Here is a 20,202-nt window from a genome sequence, read left to right as displayed (position 1 = left end):
CGCAATTCGTCGCTTGCGTAGACAGTAAATCGCGAGCGACTTCCGCCAAAATGGGGTAAGCGGAACATTTGTTTCTCCAGTAATTGAGTGGATCGCCTCGTCTTTTCATTACAACTTCTTTGGTGTAATTTTCAATCTCGTTGTGTATTTGTTTTGAACGAGGAATCTTCATAGATGAACTTCCATGTTCATTTCTACGAATTTTAATGAATAGAACGTCTAGTTTGTTTCGTTCTTGATGTTCATATTCACCAGAATCACTGTTTGACTAATCCTGGCCTGGCGTTTCAGTTGTTTGGCTAATATCATTGAAATCAGTGTGGTTCCCTAATCGGACGGTCAAGTACTGTTCTATTTTTAAGGTTTGAGAGTCGGATAGTAAACGTTTTTTGAATCGTGGATCAACAAACGTTGCTGCCAATAGTTGTTCCATTGTCAGATCAAATCGGTCTTTCAATTGTTTTAAGAGTTCGTCTCTGAAGGCCTTTACTCTATTCGCTGGCGTAGTACTGACCTCGTCTTTCAGAGTTGAAATAAGTGGAAGAATTAGGCTGGCCGTGACGGATGTGTCGGCACTGAAAATTGTAGTGGCTTCCTCTATTACCTTTAGAATTGGCAACGATGATTCCAAAGTTTCCTTGAGTTGCGTTGTTAATGCCGCCGGGGGACTCTTGGCGCAACGTCTCTCCTCCACGCATTCGACAAGTGTTAGAGACAAGGCTACCTCGTTCGTCTTTAACCAAAGTAGCGGATAGTACGTACTATTGAATATCGTGACGACGTCAAGAAGTGGTGACGATTCAGGCAAGCCGCTATCAAGTTGATGTTTGCTTAATGACTTGGCTCCTACTGTAGAAGAATGAAAGAAAGCGCCAATTGCATGCGCGTGTTTTATCAAATTCTTCAACACTTTTTGAACCTCCAACGCGCCGTTTATAGCGAGCTGCAACTTGTGTGCGGCACAACTGTGCCATTTCAATCCTAAAAGCCTGGCGGTGGCGGGCATCGTATTTGTAGTGTCAGTGGTAGCGAAAAACACTTGAGATAAATTTATATTATAATAATCAAATTGGTTTTTAATAATATCTTCTGTAGCCACCGAGGTATTGTTCGCATCCGGTATTTCCAAATTCGACCCTGATATGCATTTGGAAGACAAGATCCAATCCTTACCGCTGATGTAGTGCCCGGTGATAACTAAATAGTTATTCATTCTTCGAATATACGATTCGTTTACACGTTTTTCGAATTTGTAGAATATTCGATTCAATTTTCATTTTCAAATTCGATTCGATATTCGACTTTCTCGAATACAGCTGATTCGCAGGAACAAGAATAAAAGAAAACGACAGAAGTGACGATTCGATTCGATTCGATAGTTATAATTCGAGCTTTCTAATCAAGCATTCGCTTCGTACGAATTTCTGGAATCAAATCTGATTTGATATTCGATATTCAAGAGTTAAAACCATACGGATTCAATTCTATATTCAAAGTAAGATGCAACACATTTCGAATCTTCTTTGAAAATTTTGAAAATTAGGAATCGAATAGCATATATATTCGGCTGGTGGGTGGGGGGGGGGGGGGGTGCCTGTCCGGCTCTTCAACACTCGAGCGAAGTGAGTGCGCGGCGCCGTCAATCGCCAATGTATAGTCTTTGGGCAAATTTTTAATTAACTTTATAAATAAACCTTTGCGGGAAATAATTTTTCACCATTGAAATCTCCTTGAAAAGTACTTTAAGGGGGTCTAGAAAGGGGAGCAAAGGGAGTGGTGAGGCTATTGTTCCAAATTACCAAACATTTTATGAAATTAATTAATAATTTGTCATTTTCATTTCACACTTAACTTTTATTCAACATTTTCCATTATTTAAATATACTAAAACCTGTAAGTAACAATATATCACAATTAGTAAAGTGGATACAATAGAAACGCGTACGAGAAACGAAAAGGGTACAGTTTGTACGTACCCAAGCTATGTTAACGGCCAGATGATCCCGGATGAAATTTTAACACGTAGGCACTGAAAGTTGAGCGCCACCTTACCAAGTCGAAAATTGCACTGCCTGATTTAAATTTTAGGGTTTGAAAATTTTAACAACTTTTAAATAATTTGATATTTAACCGTGTCCCATAATTTATTTAAAAAGTCCCTTGGGTGCTTTTCTGTAGTGCATCAACGTGATTTCGAAAGAATATCGCCCCGTCACAAACCAATATTTTCACCCGGCAAGAGCTTTGTACGATTTTAAAGTTTAAAAAATCACTTTTATTTCATAAAAAATACTAAGTAAGATACAATCTATAATTTTGAACAAAATATATTTAAATTTTCATATTTATTTTGGCTTAATGAAAAAGTTTTATTAAAATTTTTAAAAGTTTAGATAGATATTCAAATTTAAACTTCTTTTAGTTCAATCATAATTTTTTTATTGGTATTAAACCTCGGTTAACTGCCAATTTATGTAAACTGTAGATGAAAAAGATTCGGTATGCTAAAACTAGATCCATTGAAGCTTCAAGGCCAAAAATGATTCAACTATAAACCTTTCAGGGTTCAGATTTAAAAAAATGATTAGAGATAGTTAACCTATGTACCATTTAAGGTTCCGATTTTAAAAATTATTAAGTGGGTGTTAGAATATTAACTATTCAAGATTAAAATTCCAGAAAAGTTCAAAGGGGGTTGAACTATTCAATCATTCAACGCTAAGATTTCAAACAAAGTTCAAAGAAAAGAGGGAGACTTGGAGGTGGTGGCAAACACATGTGAATCGACTGTTTAACTTATGGTTATAACAAAGCTATTTCTATTTTAAGTTACTTCTTAAAAACATAGATCTTGACTCAAAATGCGATAGAGAGTATAGTGTTGAATATAAAATAATCTTAAAAAAATTACTTGTATAATTTAATTATCTTTATTTAATCTATCGATTGACAATTGTCAAAATATTTTGAGCTACTATTTTGTGAAAAATCGCCAAACGTTTCCTGTCAGATCGGTTTAAGGGTTTTAAAAAAGATTTTTTGGTGAAACTTCTAATTTTTTGGTGTATTGAAAATTATTATTAATTCAATACTTGACTCTTTGCCTGAATATAATTATGATTTTTGTTTGATCCAAGATCTTGATACGTGGAAGCCACAGAGTGTATCTCGTCTGGTCAAGGGACCGATACGCCTACGACAATACAAGTTTGTACAGAGGTTAAGACTTAACTATAGTTGGTCCAACTTTTATATAATATACAATCGTAAATATTTTATAGTATGCAGATAATTTTATACAAAACTCTCACTAGCACGTACATTTTAAGATACAAACATTTTACTAAATTTTGTGTGATAATCTTTTTCGACATCGTGTGCATGTACGTAGATAAATTCGTTGATTGATTCTAGATATGCGACTAAAATATTATAACTTATTTGTGACCAAAAATAAGTACTAGCAAATTATCTGCTGCATTAAAATACTTCTTATATGTCAAAAATTTAGGGGAACGGGATTATATTTTCTAAATAAATTACTCGATCGACGTTTTTGCCCATTCTTCATTGGAATGAAATTTTTTAAAATTGATTAATATTTAATGTTGAACACTTTATTAGTTACCGGTTCTGCTTTGTGCTTAAAAATGGTTTTAATTTCCTCAATGTGTTGCCGTAGCTTAAATATTTCTTTGATGTGCATTAGTAAAAAGATGAACGCGATGCATTTAAGAAAACTTCAACTAGTTAAGTGCTTACAGATAAAAGATAAGCATAGTATTATTTATTTTTCAGGTACGATAAGCGCTGCGTTTCGAGATCAATGCTAATGATGGACGCATTCCTTTAAAGTGAGATCAATAAGGGGCGCATACAATCTTGAAGAGGTAACAGTGAAGGAAGGGAGCTTTTGGCTGGCGTGGAATGAAGGGCTCGCCACCACCCTCCTGTGCACCGTAACCCGCCCTTCTGAACAATAGGTATTAAAAGTCGCTAGATGATTCGGCTCTAAAGTAGTGCGTTATTATTAATATTAATATTAGTAAGCTCTGAGCGACCGAAGCTTGAATTTCTGTTAGGTGACTTTTGTTAGTCAGCCTTCCACCTTTCCCTCAGAGAAACCGAAGCCTCTTCTCGTTCCTGGCTCACGCCAACGTGCTCAGTTAGGCTTTGAACCTGAAGGGGGTGCTTTTTCCAAGCTTTTACGGGTTGTAATTCATACCATTGGTAGGTCCGTCTTGGAACTATACAGTGGTGTATTCTCACAACATCTAAGCAATAAATTGAATTGAATTGAATCTTTAGCGTGCTCTGTTAAACCTTTTAAAGCTGCGATTTCATTCTTGGTTGAAATCATTAACGAGGAGCCTTTTATGAAGGTTGATCATTGAAGCAAAACGAGGTTTCGTATTGGATTCTATCTAATCCTTTTTTCATTTACAGTGTAGGCTTTGGAAACCTTAGACAACAACGACATTTTTGAGCCATCGAGGGATTCGAGGCACTACACTATAGCAGAATAATGCAAGAAACATTTTATTAAATCATTGGTAAACATTGCGCCCTCTTAATTCCAAAACCAATTAAGATAATTTGATTTTTTACTATTTTGAAAAAGCGTTGGTCTATTACATATTTTTCAACAGAAACAAATTTTTAAGAAATTTACTCTTTTGAAATACCGGATTTTGGTACTTGGAGTCGAATAACAACATTTTGGTCACTTTGGAAAATAAGGGCTTCTCCCGGGGATTGTTTGTACTCCCTGCCCTAAGTTCGTGTGGGTGTGTTTTTATTATTATTATTATTATTTTTGTATAATAAAATTTATAAAATACTAAAATAAAGCTATCAAGTGTTTTAAAAAAAATTATCTCTAATGAGATTTGACTAAAATGGGCCTTTCGCATTATTTATATTCAATTTCGCTTGTTTTATTACACCCGAAATTGTTCAAAAAATCAACAGTAGAAAGAATACGATCACGATAAATCGATAATCGAAAAAAGAATTCGCAAACTCTCAGCTTTTTCGCAAAATAGTCTAGTCCTTCGAAAATACTCGGGATAAATTCATTTTAAAAACATGCTAGATTTAGATTTATCGCTAAATTTAATGTATGCTCTATATATACTACCATCCCTTACAGTTTTTCGTTCTCCATTGGTTCTTCAGGTGAAATAGATTTTTGGTTCAAGTGCTCTTGTAAAGTCAACTGTTGTCCGAAACCATAGACGCTCTATTGTTATTGGAGTTGATCTGTAACGGAAATTTTATTTCAATCAATTGCTAAATCAAAGAAACAGGTACCTCGCATAGCACTTTCACCTCGCAACAAGCGTAGCCGGGTTCGACCACAGCTTGTGACCATCGGTACTTCGCAAGACACTAGTTGACTTAGAACTAGTGTTCGTACGGGGTAAAAATAAAGATGGGGTCAGGGTCGGGATCGGGGTGGGTCTAACCCCGCGAAAAACAAGTCGGGGTCGGGGTCGGGGATGGAAAATTCTTTGTATTTATTAAGAATAGAAAAATTATAAAAATACCCCAATTTTACTGGTTAAGATTAGATAGTGTATCTTGTGTAAGCCAGCCTCTGAGCCTAGGGACTATTAGTAATAGCATATGTAACATAAAATCTTCACTAACGGTTTATTTCACCACGAACCAGTAAAGAGGTGGACTACGTTAGATTTTAACCTTTTTATTCATCCTAGTAATTTTGGGAGTCACACTATTGGCTAGTAACATATTTATTTAAGCCAACGGAAAACCTCGAATTTGAGAAGGAATTTTTTGCGTCTGAATTTTAGTCAGTCCAATGTAGCTTTACTGAATTTTATAAACTCGCTCGGTTTGTGCGGATGAAGTTAAATTATAAGTAATTTAGAAAAATAAAAGGTTGGGGAAAATGACCAATAAGTGATCGCTTTCCGAAAATGGAACAAGTCGTCGAAGTGGAATATTCCACCAGCGTTATGAAAAGCCATATCAAGCCTAGAAGAGTTAGGCTTAGGCTCAAAAGAATCTGCAAAGACTCCAACCTTGTAGATGCGCCAGAAAAGCTTAACCTGAATTTCAACTATTTTTTCCAATAAACTTGCTTCTTTCATTTGACAATCTAGATTAATTTGCAAATTAATTACATTAACAGAATTTGACACTATATTGTAGTTCATTTTAGCTCCTAAGCTTTGGTTGTTCAAACCGGTTTTTTACTAAAATTATGGCCGTCGGTTTATCAGACGTAGAGCTATTTATACGACGGCATTTGAGATTCGATGACGTCAAATATTACGTGGGGTACGGATGACGCGATATCTGTGAAACAAACCGTTAGTGAAGAAATAGAGCTGGTGACATACTTATGAGTAATGATGTTACATATGGTAATAGTCTTAGTCGATAGCTACGCCGCAAAATTTTCGTTTTGAAAACGAAAACATTTGAGGGAGTTTGCCGTTTTTGATGTATCGAAATCTGGCAGCCTTGCCTGCCTTCCGGCCTGTATCTCCATACCGAAAATGGCCAACGATTACGCCGCCGAAAATATTTTACAAAACTGATCGGCGGCATTTTTTACCGTTATTTTGTACTAGCCGAGAAGCCCGCCTTACAGGCGGGCCCTCTGCTAGTTGTGTGTTTCGAGGCACTCCACCCCAGTACGCCCCCCAACCCCTTTTTCCTATGGGATAATTTCCGTGCCACCCTTTTCCCCATAGTCGAACCACCGCAGTAAGGCACCCTCCCCCTTTTACCCACGCGAGAATTTCCGTGGCACCCTTTTCCCCATAGTCGAACCACCGCAGTAAGGCCCCCTCCCTTTTTTCCATGCGAGGGGTAAGACACTCTGCGAACTCGGTGTACACTGCCGTACCTTTGACAGTGCTAAATGGAACTCTCGAACTCTTGAAAATATGTAGCTTTAACAGTGCTAAATGCACGAATTCGGTGTACAGAGTATCTGAGGCTGTCTTACCCCTCATTTCTATGCGATAATTTCCATGGTACCGTTAACCCCATAGTCGACCTCCCCCCGTAAGGTCCCCTCCCCCTTTTCCCATACGATAATTTCCATGGTACCCTTTTCCCCAAAGTAGAACCACCCCAGTAAGGCCCTTCCTCCCCTTTTTCCCATGTGATAATTACCGGGGTACCCCCTCCTCATTTTTCTTATGCGTAATTACCGTGTTACCCTTTTCCCCAAAGTAGAACCACCCCAGTAAGGCCCTTCCTCCCCCTTTTTCCCATGTGATAATAACCGGGGTACCCCCTCTTAATTTTTCCCATGTGTAATTACCGTGGTACCCACCTTGCACTTTTTCCCATGTGATTACCGTGGTACCCAAAATTTTAAAAACAGTACGCAGTAGATGACCAAACAAATAAGTTGTACCTTACGGACATTCAGACCAATAACATACGGTAGGATGCACGTGAGGGTCTACTTCTTCCATGCTGAAACTACCCCATACGATCCTCCCCCTCCTCTCCCCTCCCCTCCGAAATTCGCGGCGGAAACAGAGAGAAAATTTCGGATGTATTGCGTGTTGGGACAAACACGGCCCAACTCTCAGGGGCGACAGATTTTGAGAAAATAGATAGTTGAACCATAGACCTTCCTTAGTCTATGGTTGAACCACCTCAGTAACGAAGCCAAAGGCAGTCTCGGTTTCCCTCTGTTCCGCGGGTCGCTTTTTCCTCGCCGCCCCGCGGCCCTGCCTTTGGCTTCGTGACAGACTAAGCAAACATTCCTGAAAGCTCGGACGACGACGACGACCAACGTACCAAGCGCTCCTTATAATATAGATTATCGACTAAGACTATAGTAAAAATAGATAAGATAGGCATAGATTTTAAAATGAAGGTCTAAAGCTTAGGCATTGTAATTGTTTAAATAAGTTGTTTTATAAATTCACAAGTTATTTCCAAACGGTGGGTAAAATGGAACAATAGCCCCACTACCCCCTTTGTCCCCCTTTCTCGACCCCCCTTAAAATACTTTTTAAGGAGATTCCAATGGTGCGAAAATTATTCCCCACAAAGCATTATTTAAAAAGTTAATTAAAAAATTCCCAAAGACTATACCTTGGCGGCTGACGGCGCCGCGCACTCGTGTTGGATGAGGTAGGACTGATGACGTGGACGATTATTTAAATTCCTAGATTTTAATACTTTTTGGATAACGTAGGACTGATGACGAAAAAGGAGAAGGCTGAATTGCAAAACAGTACTAACTTTTAAGGGTTGGGATTTTCCCCCGTATTTCAACGCATTTTAGGCTTTTTTAATCATACTATGTCGTATTATATGTCTTCTGTGTGATGTTGACTTATACAACGTCGAATGTATTCTAAGTAATGGCGCCTGACGGCGCCGCGCACTCACTAAGCTCGAGCGCTGGGAGCGCGCAGCGCTTCCCCAACCCCATACTAAAAAAAGCTATGGGCCATCTATAACGCAACCTAGAGGACAGCACCAAGCCTGACGCATCAAGTATGGTCAACCCGATATTAATACAACTAACCTAAAAATATAAATAATCTAACCTATTTTCCCCACCAAAACCCCGAAAATTCGTTGAAATACCGCGAAAATACTTAAAATAGTAAGTTAGTCATGTTTTGCATGTCCACATTTTTCTTTTTCGTCATCAGCCCCACGTTATCCAAAACGCACAGAATTAACAGAATTAGAATATTCCGAACTTGCGGAACTACGCGAAAACCCGGTATCGGACATGGCTAGTGAAAAATGAATACGGTTTGGGAAATGTTTCTTTCCTACCTAAATAGTAGCCCGCCTTCATTTTAATCCTTTAACAAAAGCTTTGTTTCGCGCATCGTCATTTTAATCCCTAGACCCTACGTCTACTACAAAAGCATATTTCGCGAATATTGTGGTCCTACTGGCGCCATTACCACTCCCAACAAATAAAGAAAGGCTGATTTACGAAAGGGCAAAAACGGAGTGACGGCGAGCTCTCTTCGCCACGGAGTGAATTCTACGCCCCGAACCGTTCGGTTCGTACATCTTTAAATTAGAATATCTTTAAAATTAATTATTTGCGGCTTATAATTTTTGCACCATTAGATTCCCCTTAATAAGTACGTTGGTATGGTGTAACTAAAAAGTGGAAACTAGGTGGCGGGGCTATTGTTCAAAATAGCCAAACGTTGTAACTCCACACTCATTAGCTGAGACTGAGAGAGCCCGAAACAACGGCAATTATGAAACTAAAACTTAAAAATCGACTCCAGTCGGCGTCAAGCGAGAACCACGTCAGTGGCATCAACAGAAGTTCATTCGGATCATTCAATTGTCGCCCACGAAAAAAGAGAGAGAAGGAACCTATCTATTTTATATTTTTAGGATTTAGCGGGGTGCGTCGGCGCGAAAATTTAAAATTACACTACGAAAACATAACCCCGAAAAATGGAAAACCCCGACTTGATTTGCGGCAGTCGGGGTCGGGGTCTGGGTCGGGGTCCCCGTACGAACACTACTTAGAACTGTGTGGTTCCTTGGGTATTAGCTTAGCTGATTATTATATATTTATTATTTGAAGTTAACACACGCGCCGAGATCAAAATTGGCGCTATGCAACTACCAGGAACCAACGACTTCGCTAGATAATTTTCGCTCGAGCCCAAACACCAGTGAAAAATTAAATCGCTTTAAAAGGTAAAAATAACGCTTATTTCGGCGAAATAATGAGCGATTATTGAATTGGAACGTAAAATTGACTTTGGTAAATCCTCGCTTCGTTTCTGGAGGAATTTATTTTAAAATCTGAAACGAGACGATTCGCGGAAAACACTGAGAATCGCGGATAATTGAATCCGGGGACGATGAGGGCGGCTGAAAGAGGAGCAGCACCAATTAACGAAAGGCGAAATACCACGGAATTCGGAAATGAAGGCGCCAAAGTGGGGACTATTTTGGAAAGACGAACTAGGCCGAATCCGACAGATCGTTAATTTCATTCTCTTCAATGGAAAGAGTTTTCAAGCTTTTGAAACGAATTAATTCGAAGATGGCGTGCTTTGTCAAACAGCCCCTTAAATTACAAAACGTATAACACTGTTTTGGGCTCGTTAAAAATAATTAAGAAGGAAACTTTTTTATCAAATATTTCGCAACGGTTTGCGCGGAACTGGGCTGAACCTTAAATTTCCCATTCCCGGATAATTATTTTAAACGTTTGGCGAGTTTATAATGACACTAATGTTTATTTAGACGTGGTGAACTTTCATCCCACTTTAAACCCTCAACGCTTGTATGTAAACATGTTAATCTACCAGGATTTAACATTGTATGATTATTCCTTAATTGATAATCGATTAACTCAACATTCTAGTTACGAAAAATCCCATGTCGTATCAATGAAAATTGGCAGAAGTACGCAATATATTCATCTACCTTTTCTGTGGATGTTATTCGTTCGGAACATCTACCTTCGCTGGAACACGCTGATTTTATGATATTCCTTTGAGAAGAAAAAATTGTACTTGCAGAAAAACATCATTAAGTAATTTTTGAAATAATTTTTCTAGCGCCATAACAAATACGTTTACTACTCCGTTTTGTGGGAGGAGTAGCTGATTTTAGTTAGTTAAAGCTAGCGATTTCTCAAACCTTTCCCCTTAAATCCTGCGTAATTCTACCGCAATTCTACATTAGTGTGTTACTTTTAGGTTACTAAGCGATCTTTAGTTAATTTACCTGAGGTAAACTATTTGACGGCTGTAAATTTCAAAACCAATCGATATTTTAAGTGGAATATTTACTCTGTTCCTCAAATGTATAAAAAATAAAAGAAATAGGCCAAAATTTGAAATTCAAAATTTATAATAAAAACCAAGTTGCCGCGAAATATATTTTAATCGGTAATTAGGTGCCAACTTACAAATAAGTACAATACAGTGTTTCCCGTCGTGTTATGTTTAAAATGACTATTGTAGTTCTTAGTATTCTGTTTATTTGCGTTAACACGTTATCTATATCATCTAGACTGTGTTATGATGGTGAGCTTTCTTTTGTTTCGAATAAAATTACATTTATCTCGTTAATTGAAATATAAAACAACATTTATTTAATTATTTTTAAGTTACGAAAAATTGTCTTTGCCGTTTACACGGGGCAATTACCGGAGTTCATGCTCATAGAGCAAGCTCCAAAAAACACACCAAATAAAACCGGTATCTCCTTGGTTCCTCAAATACGACGTTAAAATTTTTCATTCCCCCTTTCCAGGGTTCGTACACGACCTGGAAAAACTTGAGAACCTGGAAAAGTCAGGGAATTTTAAAATTTTAACAAAACGTCAGGGAAAAGTCAGGGAATTTTAAAATTATAACAAAAGGTCAGGGAATTTGAATTTTTTTTACAAAAGGTAAGTGAATAGTCAGGGAATATTAAAATGTTAACAAAAGGTCAGGGGAAAGTCATGGAATTTGAAAATGTTAAAAAAAGGTCAGAGAAAAGTCAGGGAATTTGAAAATGTTAACAAAAGGCAAGTGAAAAGTCAGGGAATTTGAAAATGTTAACAAAGGGTCAGGGAAAAGTCAGGGAATTTGAAAATGTTAACAAAAGGTCAGGGAATTTTTAAAATGTTTCCAAAAGGTCAGGGAAAAGTCAAGGAATTTGCAAATGGTCCCAAAATGTCAGGGAAAAGTCAAGGAATTTGCAAATGGTCCCTAAAAGCAAGGAAATTTTAAAATGACCCAAAAAAAACTGGCCAATAAATATTTGAAAGAAAATATTTTTCAATATTTTTACTACAAACCATTCATTTATTCTACAAAAAAAGGTCATGGAAAATTTGGCAATTTGGTCAGGGAAAACCTGGAAATGTCAGGGAATTTAATTTCGGAAATTTTGTACGAACCCTGCTTTTGTTCCGGTCGAAAATTCGAACTTAAAAGTCAGTGATTGTTATAAATAAATACATTCTAGGTAAATAGAAACATTTAACTGACTGCTTCACCGATTTATGATGTCCCTCCATTTGGTAATTAGCCCTCCTCCGCCTCTGCTAATGAGGTCAAGCGCGGGAATAGCGACAGCACTCCGATTACTCCGGACACGCGAATTTCGGCCAGCGCTTTCAATTTTTCTTTGAAGACGTATATACTAATTGCTGTGATTTCCAAAACACCAGAATATTCGGCGTTTCAGATTTACAGGATTGCTCGTATTCGCGGGTAACTACTCGATCGAATTTCCCCCAAAATTATTCTAGAAATCAACGTTACCCGAGATTCCTATTAAATGTGTTATTGCATTTGCGCTAAATTAAAATTAATTGGAGATCCTTAATTTCGCCGAAAAAATTATTCAAGCCTCTTTTGTACTCGACCATAAATGTGCCGATTTCCAGTCGCTATTCGTTGACGGGACAAAGCATAAAATACGTGTGAACCATTTCTCAAGAAAAATTGTAGGTCTTTAAACGCGGGTTACGTGAAAGGCCGAGAACAGATAATTCATTTTCTCGTGCGCCAATTTTGTCCGCGTGAAAATGAGCTTGTCCATTTCTTGTGGAGTGACAGTGTGGACAGCTTGACGGAAGGCTCAGACTGTTTTTGAATTGAGCATACATAATGTGCATCAGTAAAAAAAGGTAGCTAAAATATACCGAAGTGTCCGAGTGGTCATTCAAGCTAGCAGAGCTGTGAATCAAGTTGCTAGAGCTCTCAATCAAGTTGTCAGATCTATCAATCAAGTTGTCAGATATGCCAATCAAGCTGTCAGATCTCTCAATCCAGTTGCCAGAGCTGTCAATTAAGTTTTGAGAACTGTCAAACAGTTGTCACTCATAAATGAAATACAGGTTGAGAGGAATAGAAATTCGCTCTGTTCTCGGACTTTATCGACAATACTTTTGAAACAAAAACCCTTTCACTTACAATTTGACTACATTTGTCTCTTTCCAGAAATTTTCCCATTTCATTTTTCAAAGACCGCGCATGTTCAAGATCGACGAAATTAGTGAAATTGATGGCTTCCAACGTTAGGAAGCTGCTTCCAGAATAATCTCTAGAAATACATTTTATTTTTAAACTCACTATTTCCCACCTTTACCCGCGAACTGTTAACAAACGTTTACAAGGGATAGATTGCAACTAATCCTCTTTCAATATGTGTTCAATATAACAAAACTATAAAAATATTTTACTTTGTGTCACGAACTTTTAATAATTTATTGGCGCGTGCATTTCGCACATTCACTTCAAATTCCAAAATCGACTCCAGCACGTGCTCTCTATCTTCAATAACTGTAGCTAGTGTCGTCGAAAAAACATTTACACATTACTTCCCGTATTTTATATAAATATATTAATTTTTTGATTTTCATGCCACTGAAAAAGTGTAAATTAAAATCAAAATCGCAATTGCAATCGCAATCGCAATTAAACTCAAACTCAAACTCAAAATTTAAAATTTAAATTGAAATTAAAAGGGCGGAAATTAACGGCACTGCGTTCGCGTCAAAGAGTTCTATCGAATGAGACTAACTTGTTTTTTCGGGTACTCTCCCTCTAAGGGGTTGGTCGGAGGGGGCGGAAATTAACGGCACTGCGTGTGCGTCAAAGAGCTCCTATACAAACTATAAAAGTGTTCAAGGGTAAAAGTTCTAGCTAGGTTTTCGAAGAGGACGGCGTGGCCAGTGTTTCCACTTTGCGGCGAAAAAGGGCGTTTTCGGCGAAAACTGTCTCGGTGGGCACCATAAATTTTAAAACCGGCGAAAAGGCGAAAAAGCGGCGAAAACCATTGAAAACGGCGCAAATTGCGGCGAAAATATTTTTCGATATTTTCAGTCAGAAAAACTAAAAAATCGTCGTCTCTGTAGTCCCTCTACTCTGCCCCCTGTATAACATTTGAAGAAATAAAATGTATTTTTTATATAAAAAATATTGCCCAAATCTAAGATTGGAAATAAAGATAAGTAAAATATGCAGTGACACTCACTAAAAAAATTAAGGTAAATGTATGGGGGGAAATTGCGGCGAAAACGGCGGCGAAAATCGACTATAGAACCGGCGAAAACTGGTAAAATTGCTCTAAAATAGGCGAAAATCTCTACCGCAGAGTGGAAACACTGGGCGTGGCTCACTTCGATAAAGCGACGGTTTTGGAGATTACGCGGTCAGAAATCTGGGTTCGAAATCCAGTATCGTCTATATTTGAAATAATTTTTCGCAGCTCCATCTACCGTAAAGTCGCTTTTCCACGACCAACGAACAAACATAAAAACTTGCTGAGGTTAACGGTAATAGTTAGTGTAGGGAGCTGTTGGCTCGCGTGGCATGAAGGGCTTGCCACCACCCTCCTACGAATTGTAACCCGGCCACCTGTTACTTGATCACGCACAAGCAACATTGCTTATGTGGTCGAAGGTGGTGCCTTGGGTATTAGCTCTATTTAAAAAAAAAAACAACAACAACAACAAAATTTAACGACATTCCGTCCATAGCAATAGTGTCACTTCGAATATATATTCGATTTGAAACTAAAAAGTTGTTGGTTGGGTGGTAGGTTCGTCAACCGATTTTGGCGCTTTATTTCTCGATTTTCTGACGCTTTTCGCGCGCGCGATACGGCCGCGAGGGCCGCGTGGAATTTTTTTACGTACGCTACGATTCGCGTTTTCGCATCGAGTCTGCTTCGATTTCCGTTTTAGTTTTTTGTTTCTTTATTACAAATTTTCAAAAGTGACGCAAATGTAAGATTCTCAAAATTCTCAAAATATGTCGCCCCTGAGAGTTGGGCCGTGTTTGTCCCAACCCTCAATACACCCGAAATAATATTTTCTCTCTTTACAGGGGGAGGGGGGTTATTTTAACGGTTGTGAGTTTCAGAAACGGGGAGGGAAGGGGGTTTGGAGTCGATCCGATTGGAAAGTCCAGTGGCTCTCTCGGCGTAAGTACGTCAGTCCCGTGGCCTTTAGGCCTAGGTTCGTTCGCGCGCTCTCAGCTGTTGCTATGCCTCGATCAAGTGGTTTGAGACGAGAGAAAAAGACGAGTTTTTGACTAATTTTTGTGGCGAAAAGACTACCACGGTAATTCTCGCATGGGAAAAGGGGGAATTGGTGCCTTACTGGGGGGTTGGGTTGGGGCGAGAGAGAAAGGCAAGTTTTAAGTGTACCCCGGTTACTCTTGCATGGGGAAAAACAGGAAGGGGTGCCTTACTGGGGTGTTTCGCCTACGGGGAAAAGGGTATCATGGTAATTATCACATGGGAAAAAATGGAGGTGGGTACCACGGTACTTATAACATGGGAAAAAAAGGGCGGAAGGGCCTTACTGCGGTGGTTCGACTATGGGGAAAAGGGTGCCACGGGAATTATCCCAGGGGAAAAAGTTGTTTTGGGGCTTACTGGGGTGGAGTGCCTCGAAATACAAAACTAGCTGAGATCCCGCCTGTAAGGAGAGCTTCTCGGCTAGTCAAATAGAAGCGTGAAAGATACTCATTTTTATAGCGCCATCTTCAGGATAGACTTCCTCATTCATTTTTATAGGACTGGATATCTCTTAAACGGTGTCGCAATCAGTGTTGGACATAAGGATATTTCTTTTAGTAGTCAGCCTGACTAGTGAGCCTCCTACCTTAATTTATTAATAGTCACTGACTAGAGGGGGTAAAAAGGGGGGTGTAAAAATGGGGGTGTAAAAACCAGAAGGACAGTCAACACTTTTCGTTACCCGTCAGAATTAAAATATGAGTTTTTTATCACTTGACTTTGGCCGATCACTATATTTAGTTTCACATCGAATATATATTCGAAGTGACACTATTGCTATGGACGGAATATCGTTAAGTGTTTGTCGGCGTGGAAAGCGACAACACGGTAAATGGAGCTACAAGCTACACCCCGAGCTTTGTTTGGAAGTTTGAAACAACACTTCTCGAATCCTTATATAGTCTTTCTGGTGGGAAGTTTGAAATTAATAAAAATAATTAAAAGAAAAATGATAAAAAATGTAATAAGATTAGTTTGGCGGGATGATCGAATTTGACAATTTCTATCGATATGCTAGAATATTATTATAATTGGCGGGATGTTTGAATTAGACAATTTCTTCCGATATGCTAGAATAGGATTATAATTATCGGGAAGGTTGAATTAGCCAATTTCTTTCGATATGCTAGAATGGGATTATAATTGGCGGCATGTTTGAATCAGACAATTTCTTTGGCTAGAAGTTTGAATTAGACAATTTCTTTGGCTAGAAGTTTGAATTAGACAATTTCTTTGGCCAGAAGATTGAATTAGACAGTTTCTTTCGATATGCTACCATAGTATTATCATTGGAGAATGTTTGAATTAGACAATTTCTTTGGTGGGAAATTTGAATTAGGCAATTTTTTTCGATATGCTAGAAAAAGATTATAATTGGCGGGATGTTTGAATACGACAATTTCGATATGCTAGAATAGGATTATAATTGGCGGGATGTTAAAATTAGACAATTTCTTTGGCCTGAAGTTTGAATTAGACAATTTCTTTCGATATGCTAGAATAGGATTATAATTGGCGGGAAGTTTGAATTAGACAATTTCTATCGATATGCTAGAATATGATTATCATTGGAAGGATGTTTGAATTAGACAATTTCTTTGGTGGGAATTTTGAATTGGACAATTTCTTTCGATGTGCTAGAATAGGATTATAATTGGCGGGATGTTTGAATTAGACAATTTCTTTCGATATGCTAGAATAGGATTATAATTGGGGGGATGTTTGAATTAGGCAATTTCTTTCAATATGCTAGAATATGATTATAATTGTTGGGATGTTTGAATTAGACAATTTCTTTGGTGGGAAGTTTGAATTAGACAATTTCTTTCGATATGCTAGAATATGATTATCATTGGAAGGATGTTTGAATCAGACAATTTCTTTCGATATGCTAGAATATGATTATCATTGGAAGGATGTTTGAATTAGACAATTTCTTTGGTGGGAATTTTGAATAAGACAATTTTTTCGATATGCTAGAATAGGATTATAATTGGCGGGAATTTTGAATTATACAATTTATTTCGTAATGCTACAAAAGGATTATAATTGGCGGGATGTTTGAATACGACAATTTCTTTGGCCTAAAGTTTGAATTAGACAATTTCTTTCGATATGCTAGAATAGGATTATAATTGGCGGGAAGTTTGAATTAGACAATTTTGGAATTATACCATTTCTATCTATATGCCAGAATAGGATTATTATTGACGGGAAGTTTGCTTTAGGCAATTTCTTCCAATATGCTAGAATAGGATTATAATTGGCGGGATGTTTGAATTAAACAATTTCTTTGGTGGGAAGTTTGAATTAGACCATTTGTTTCAATATGCTAGAATAAGATTATAATTGGCGGGATATTTGAATTAGATAATTTCTTTCGATATGTTATAAAAGGAATATTTTTCGATGTTGAAAATTTATTATATTAAATTATTATTGCACGTCGCACAGTGGGGCAAACTGAGCCCAACACGTGTTGGGGACAATTAAAAATGATAACATCGATGACCTTGAACCATGTCTTCAAGGTCATTGAAAAATCATCTCGAGAATTGTAGATTTAGAAACTTCGTTCCAATTAGGAAGTTGTTCCTCGTCTTATTTAATGTCTGAATAACTTGAGCCCCATTTCATTTAATAATTGAAAGACGGAAACAAGTTGGTCATCGTGTAAACAATGCTAAACTGTTTAGAATAAAAATTTAATAAATCCCAAAATGACGTAAAATAATTATCCCATTGTCTAAGCATAGTCTTAAGTTGAATCGACGAACTGTAAAGATAATACATTTTCGATAACTTGGCTTTCGTTTTTACAAATTGAATCATATCAAAGCCCATTTAGCATAAAATGTGGCGAAGAACACTTTTCTAATTGGATTTTTTTTATATCCATTATGGTTCTTGTTGGAGATAATATAATAATATAATAGTCAAGGACTGGAAAAATTCGATGTTAGTTCGCGTTATCTTTAATAACTTTTCTATTGTATAATTAAAATTTAAAATTGTAACCTTTAATATTATGTTGTATTAAATAAAATGGTAGAAAACCCAGTTACTTCCACTATTTTCCTTCTAATAATTGAATGAGTCACTGTGAAAGGGATGATTTGGGACGGATATATCGGTTCAAGATTGGCACCTGTCAAAATAATTGATCGGCCTCAGTTGTTTGAGGTTTCCACGCTTCTCTTCCTAAAAGCTTGACTTTTTGTGTCCATTCCCGACCTGGCTGCGCCCACTTGACTTTTGGCCAGGTTTGGGCTCAGTTTGCCCCACTCTGCGACGCTTTCCAATATACATACCTCGTATTGTTATCTACGACAGCTTGAAGTACAAGCGATGGATACATTTTTCTATTAACGTAGTCTCGGTACCATTGTCTGGAGCCGTTATCGGTATGTGAAAGTCATCAATCATGCCTATGACTTGTGGGAATTGTTTCGTGGTCTTAATTTTATTTGTCATCTCTCGAGCTTCTTCACGTGTGGGCAGAGATATGAAGTTTTCTTTTTGTCGACACAAAGACTGGAAAAATATATGTAAACAACGACCAACGGTTGTCTTGTGTACGCCAAAGAGGGCGACCACTACCCGATATTTGGCACACGATGCCAATTTGTATATTGCTAAAGCCACCCTTTTATCAGTCGGTACTGGTTTCCTCACATGCATTTCGTCTGGTGTCATATCATCTTCCACGATGGAAACAACGTACTCGAAAGCTTCTTTAGACGTCCTAAAATTTTCTAACAAGTCCTCCTCATCAAAATTCATTTTCACTACCCAATCTCACCAGTCACTACTTCTAGGTTTCATCCAAATTCTCCTAGGAGCTTCTAATTGAGCCAATGGTTAGTCGATAAACAATGTTTCAACAAGGCTTTAATTTTCTCTGTAGCGTAGATTCGAAAATCCATTTAATCGGTGAAGATATTCTCGATTAATTCTGTTTACGAAATTAATCCGCCAATTTCTAAGAATACGATCAGTAACGTCATTGTGCTTATGCAAAACTAATAATGGCGAATTTCTAAACAAATATACCGCGTTATTGAGGGCCACTTGATCAAAATCCATTTTTACTTCTTTATCCTTGTCAATATATATAAACTGAGTGGCAAAAGAAAATCCTATAAAATGCAGGGAAAACTAACCCTAAAGTGCAACTAAAAAGGGGCGATCTACGTATCAGCAGGTGCTCGATTCGACAATGGAAACAGGCGGCGTTATCGCGTCACGCAAATTCCAAAGTCTTTCGGTGCGATGTGATGTTTCGATGCGCTCATGGGCTCTATAACGCAAACCGTACCCCCTTTTGCTAACATCCATATCCCGTCAAGAAAAGAGGCGAGAAATCATTCTATTGTCCAGTTTTAAGCCAAGGTCGTTCGATCCTGATATTCGGAAAGTTTAAAGAAAGGAATGTCAAAATGGGGAGTTATAAAGTGTCCGTTAATTTGTAACGGCCGCATTTTTTAAATATTGAAATATGAGTGCTAAATTTTAGAGTTGCGTTAAATGTGCTTTTTACTGGCCGCGCGCGACGTTGCTTAACTTCGGTGATCGGACGAGAACCGGTGTTTTCAACGTGATATGGCCGTTCTCTCCGTTAGAAGCCGTAAGATCGTCGTTGAAGTCCACTTTAAAGAGCGCGCGCCAAAGAACTTCAAGAAACAACATTTTTTTTAGAAATTAAAAATTCATTCCATTTCTTTAAAATATTAAGAAAAGTATTCCATCCTCTAAAAGGAGAACGACACGCGGGGTTCCCAGGTGGTCAACCTCCCAAGTACTGGCCGCGCTCGACGTTGCTTAACTTCGGTGATCGGACGAGAACCGTTGTTTTCAACGTGATATGGCCGTTCTCTCCGTTAGAAGCCGTAAGATCGTCGTTGAAGTCCACTTTAAAGAGCGCGCGCCAAAGACCTTCAAGAAACAACATTTTTTTTAGAAATTAAAAATGTATGCCATTTCTTCAAAATATTAAGAAAAGTATTCCACCCTCTAAAAGGAAAACGACACGCGGGGTTCCCAGGTGGTCACCCTCCCAAGTACTGGCCGCGCTCGACGTTGCTTAACTTCGGTGATCGGACGAGAACCGCTGTTTTCAACGTGATATGGCCGTTCTCTCCGTTAGAAGCCGTAAGATCGTCGTTGAAGTCCACT

The 20,202-nt window shown here is 38.0% G+C and overlaps 2 protein-coding genes and 2 non-coding genes across 4 annotated transcripts; all 4 read right to left on the bottom strand.

Annotated features, from left to right (window-relative positions):
• Positions 1-268: 268 nt before the first annotated feature.
• LOC149955391 (zinc finger BED domain-containing protein 4-like) lies at positions 269-1,213 on the bottom strand. Its single transcript, XM_090165295.1, has one exon. It carries the CDS (start codon positions 1,211-1,213, stop codon positions 269-271), a length of 945 nt encoding a protein of 314 aa, XP_090021421.1.
• Positions 1,214-18,351: 17,138 nt separating this feature from the next.
• LOC149955390 (uncharacterized) lies at positions 18,352-18,810 on the bottom strand. Its single transcript, XM_090165294.1, has one exon. It carries the CDS (start codon positions 18,808-18,810, stop codon positions 18,352-18,354), a length of 459 nt encoding a protein of 152 aa, XP_090021420.1.
• Positions 18,811-19,784: 974 nt separating this feature from the next.
• Positions 19,785-19,903, bottom strand: LOC149955389 (5S ribosomal RNA). The gene has a single exon (XR_016478775.1). It is a non-coding gene; the product is annotated as a 5S ribosomal RNA (ribosomal RNA).
• A 143-nt stretch (positions 19,904-20,046) lies between these two features.
• On the bottom strand, positions 20,047-20,165 carry LOC149955388 (5S ribosomal RNA). The gene has a single exon (XR_016478756.1). It is a non-coding gene; the product is annotated as a 5S ribosomal RNA (ribosomal RNA).
• Between the last annotated feature and the right edge of the window lie 37 nt (positions 20,166-20,202).

Source organism: Leiobunum rupestre, chromosome 2 (genome assembly GCF_980474605.1).
Source record: "Leiobunum rupestre chromosome 2, qqLeiRupe1.1.hap1, whole genome shotgun sequence".
NCBI classification, from domain to species: domain Eukaryota; kingdom Metazoa; phylum Arthropoda; class Arachnida; order Opiliones; family Sclerosomatidae; genus Leiobunum; species Leiobunum rupestre.
The sequence above is the reverse complement of the archived record's forward strand: the minus strand, read 5'-3'. Positions and strand labels throughout refer to the sequence as shown.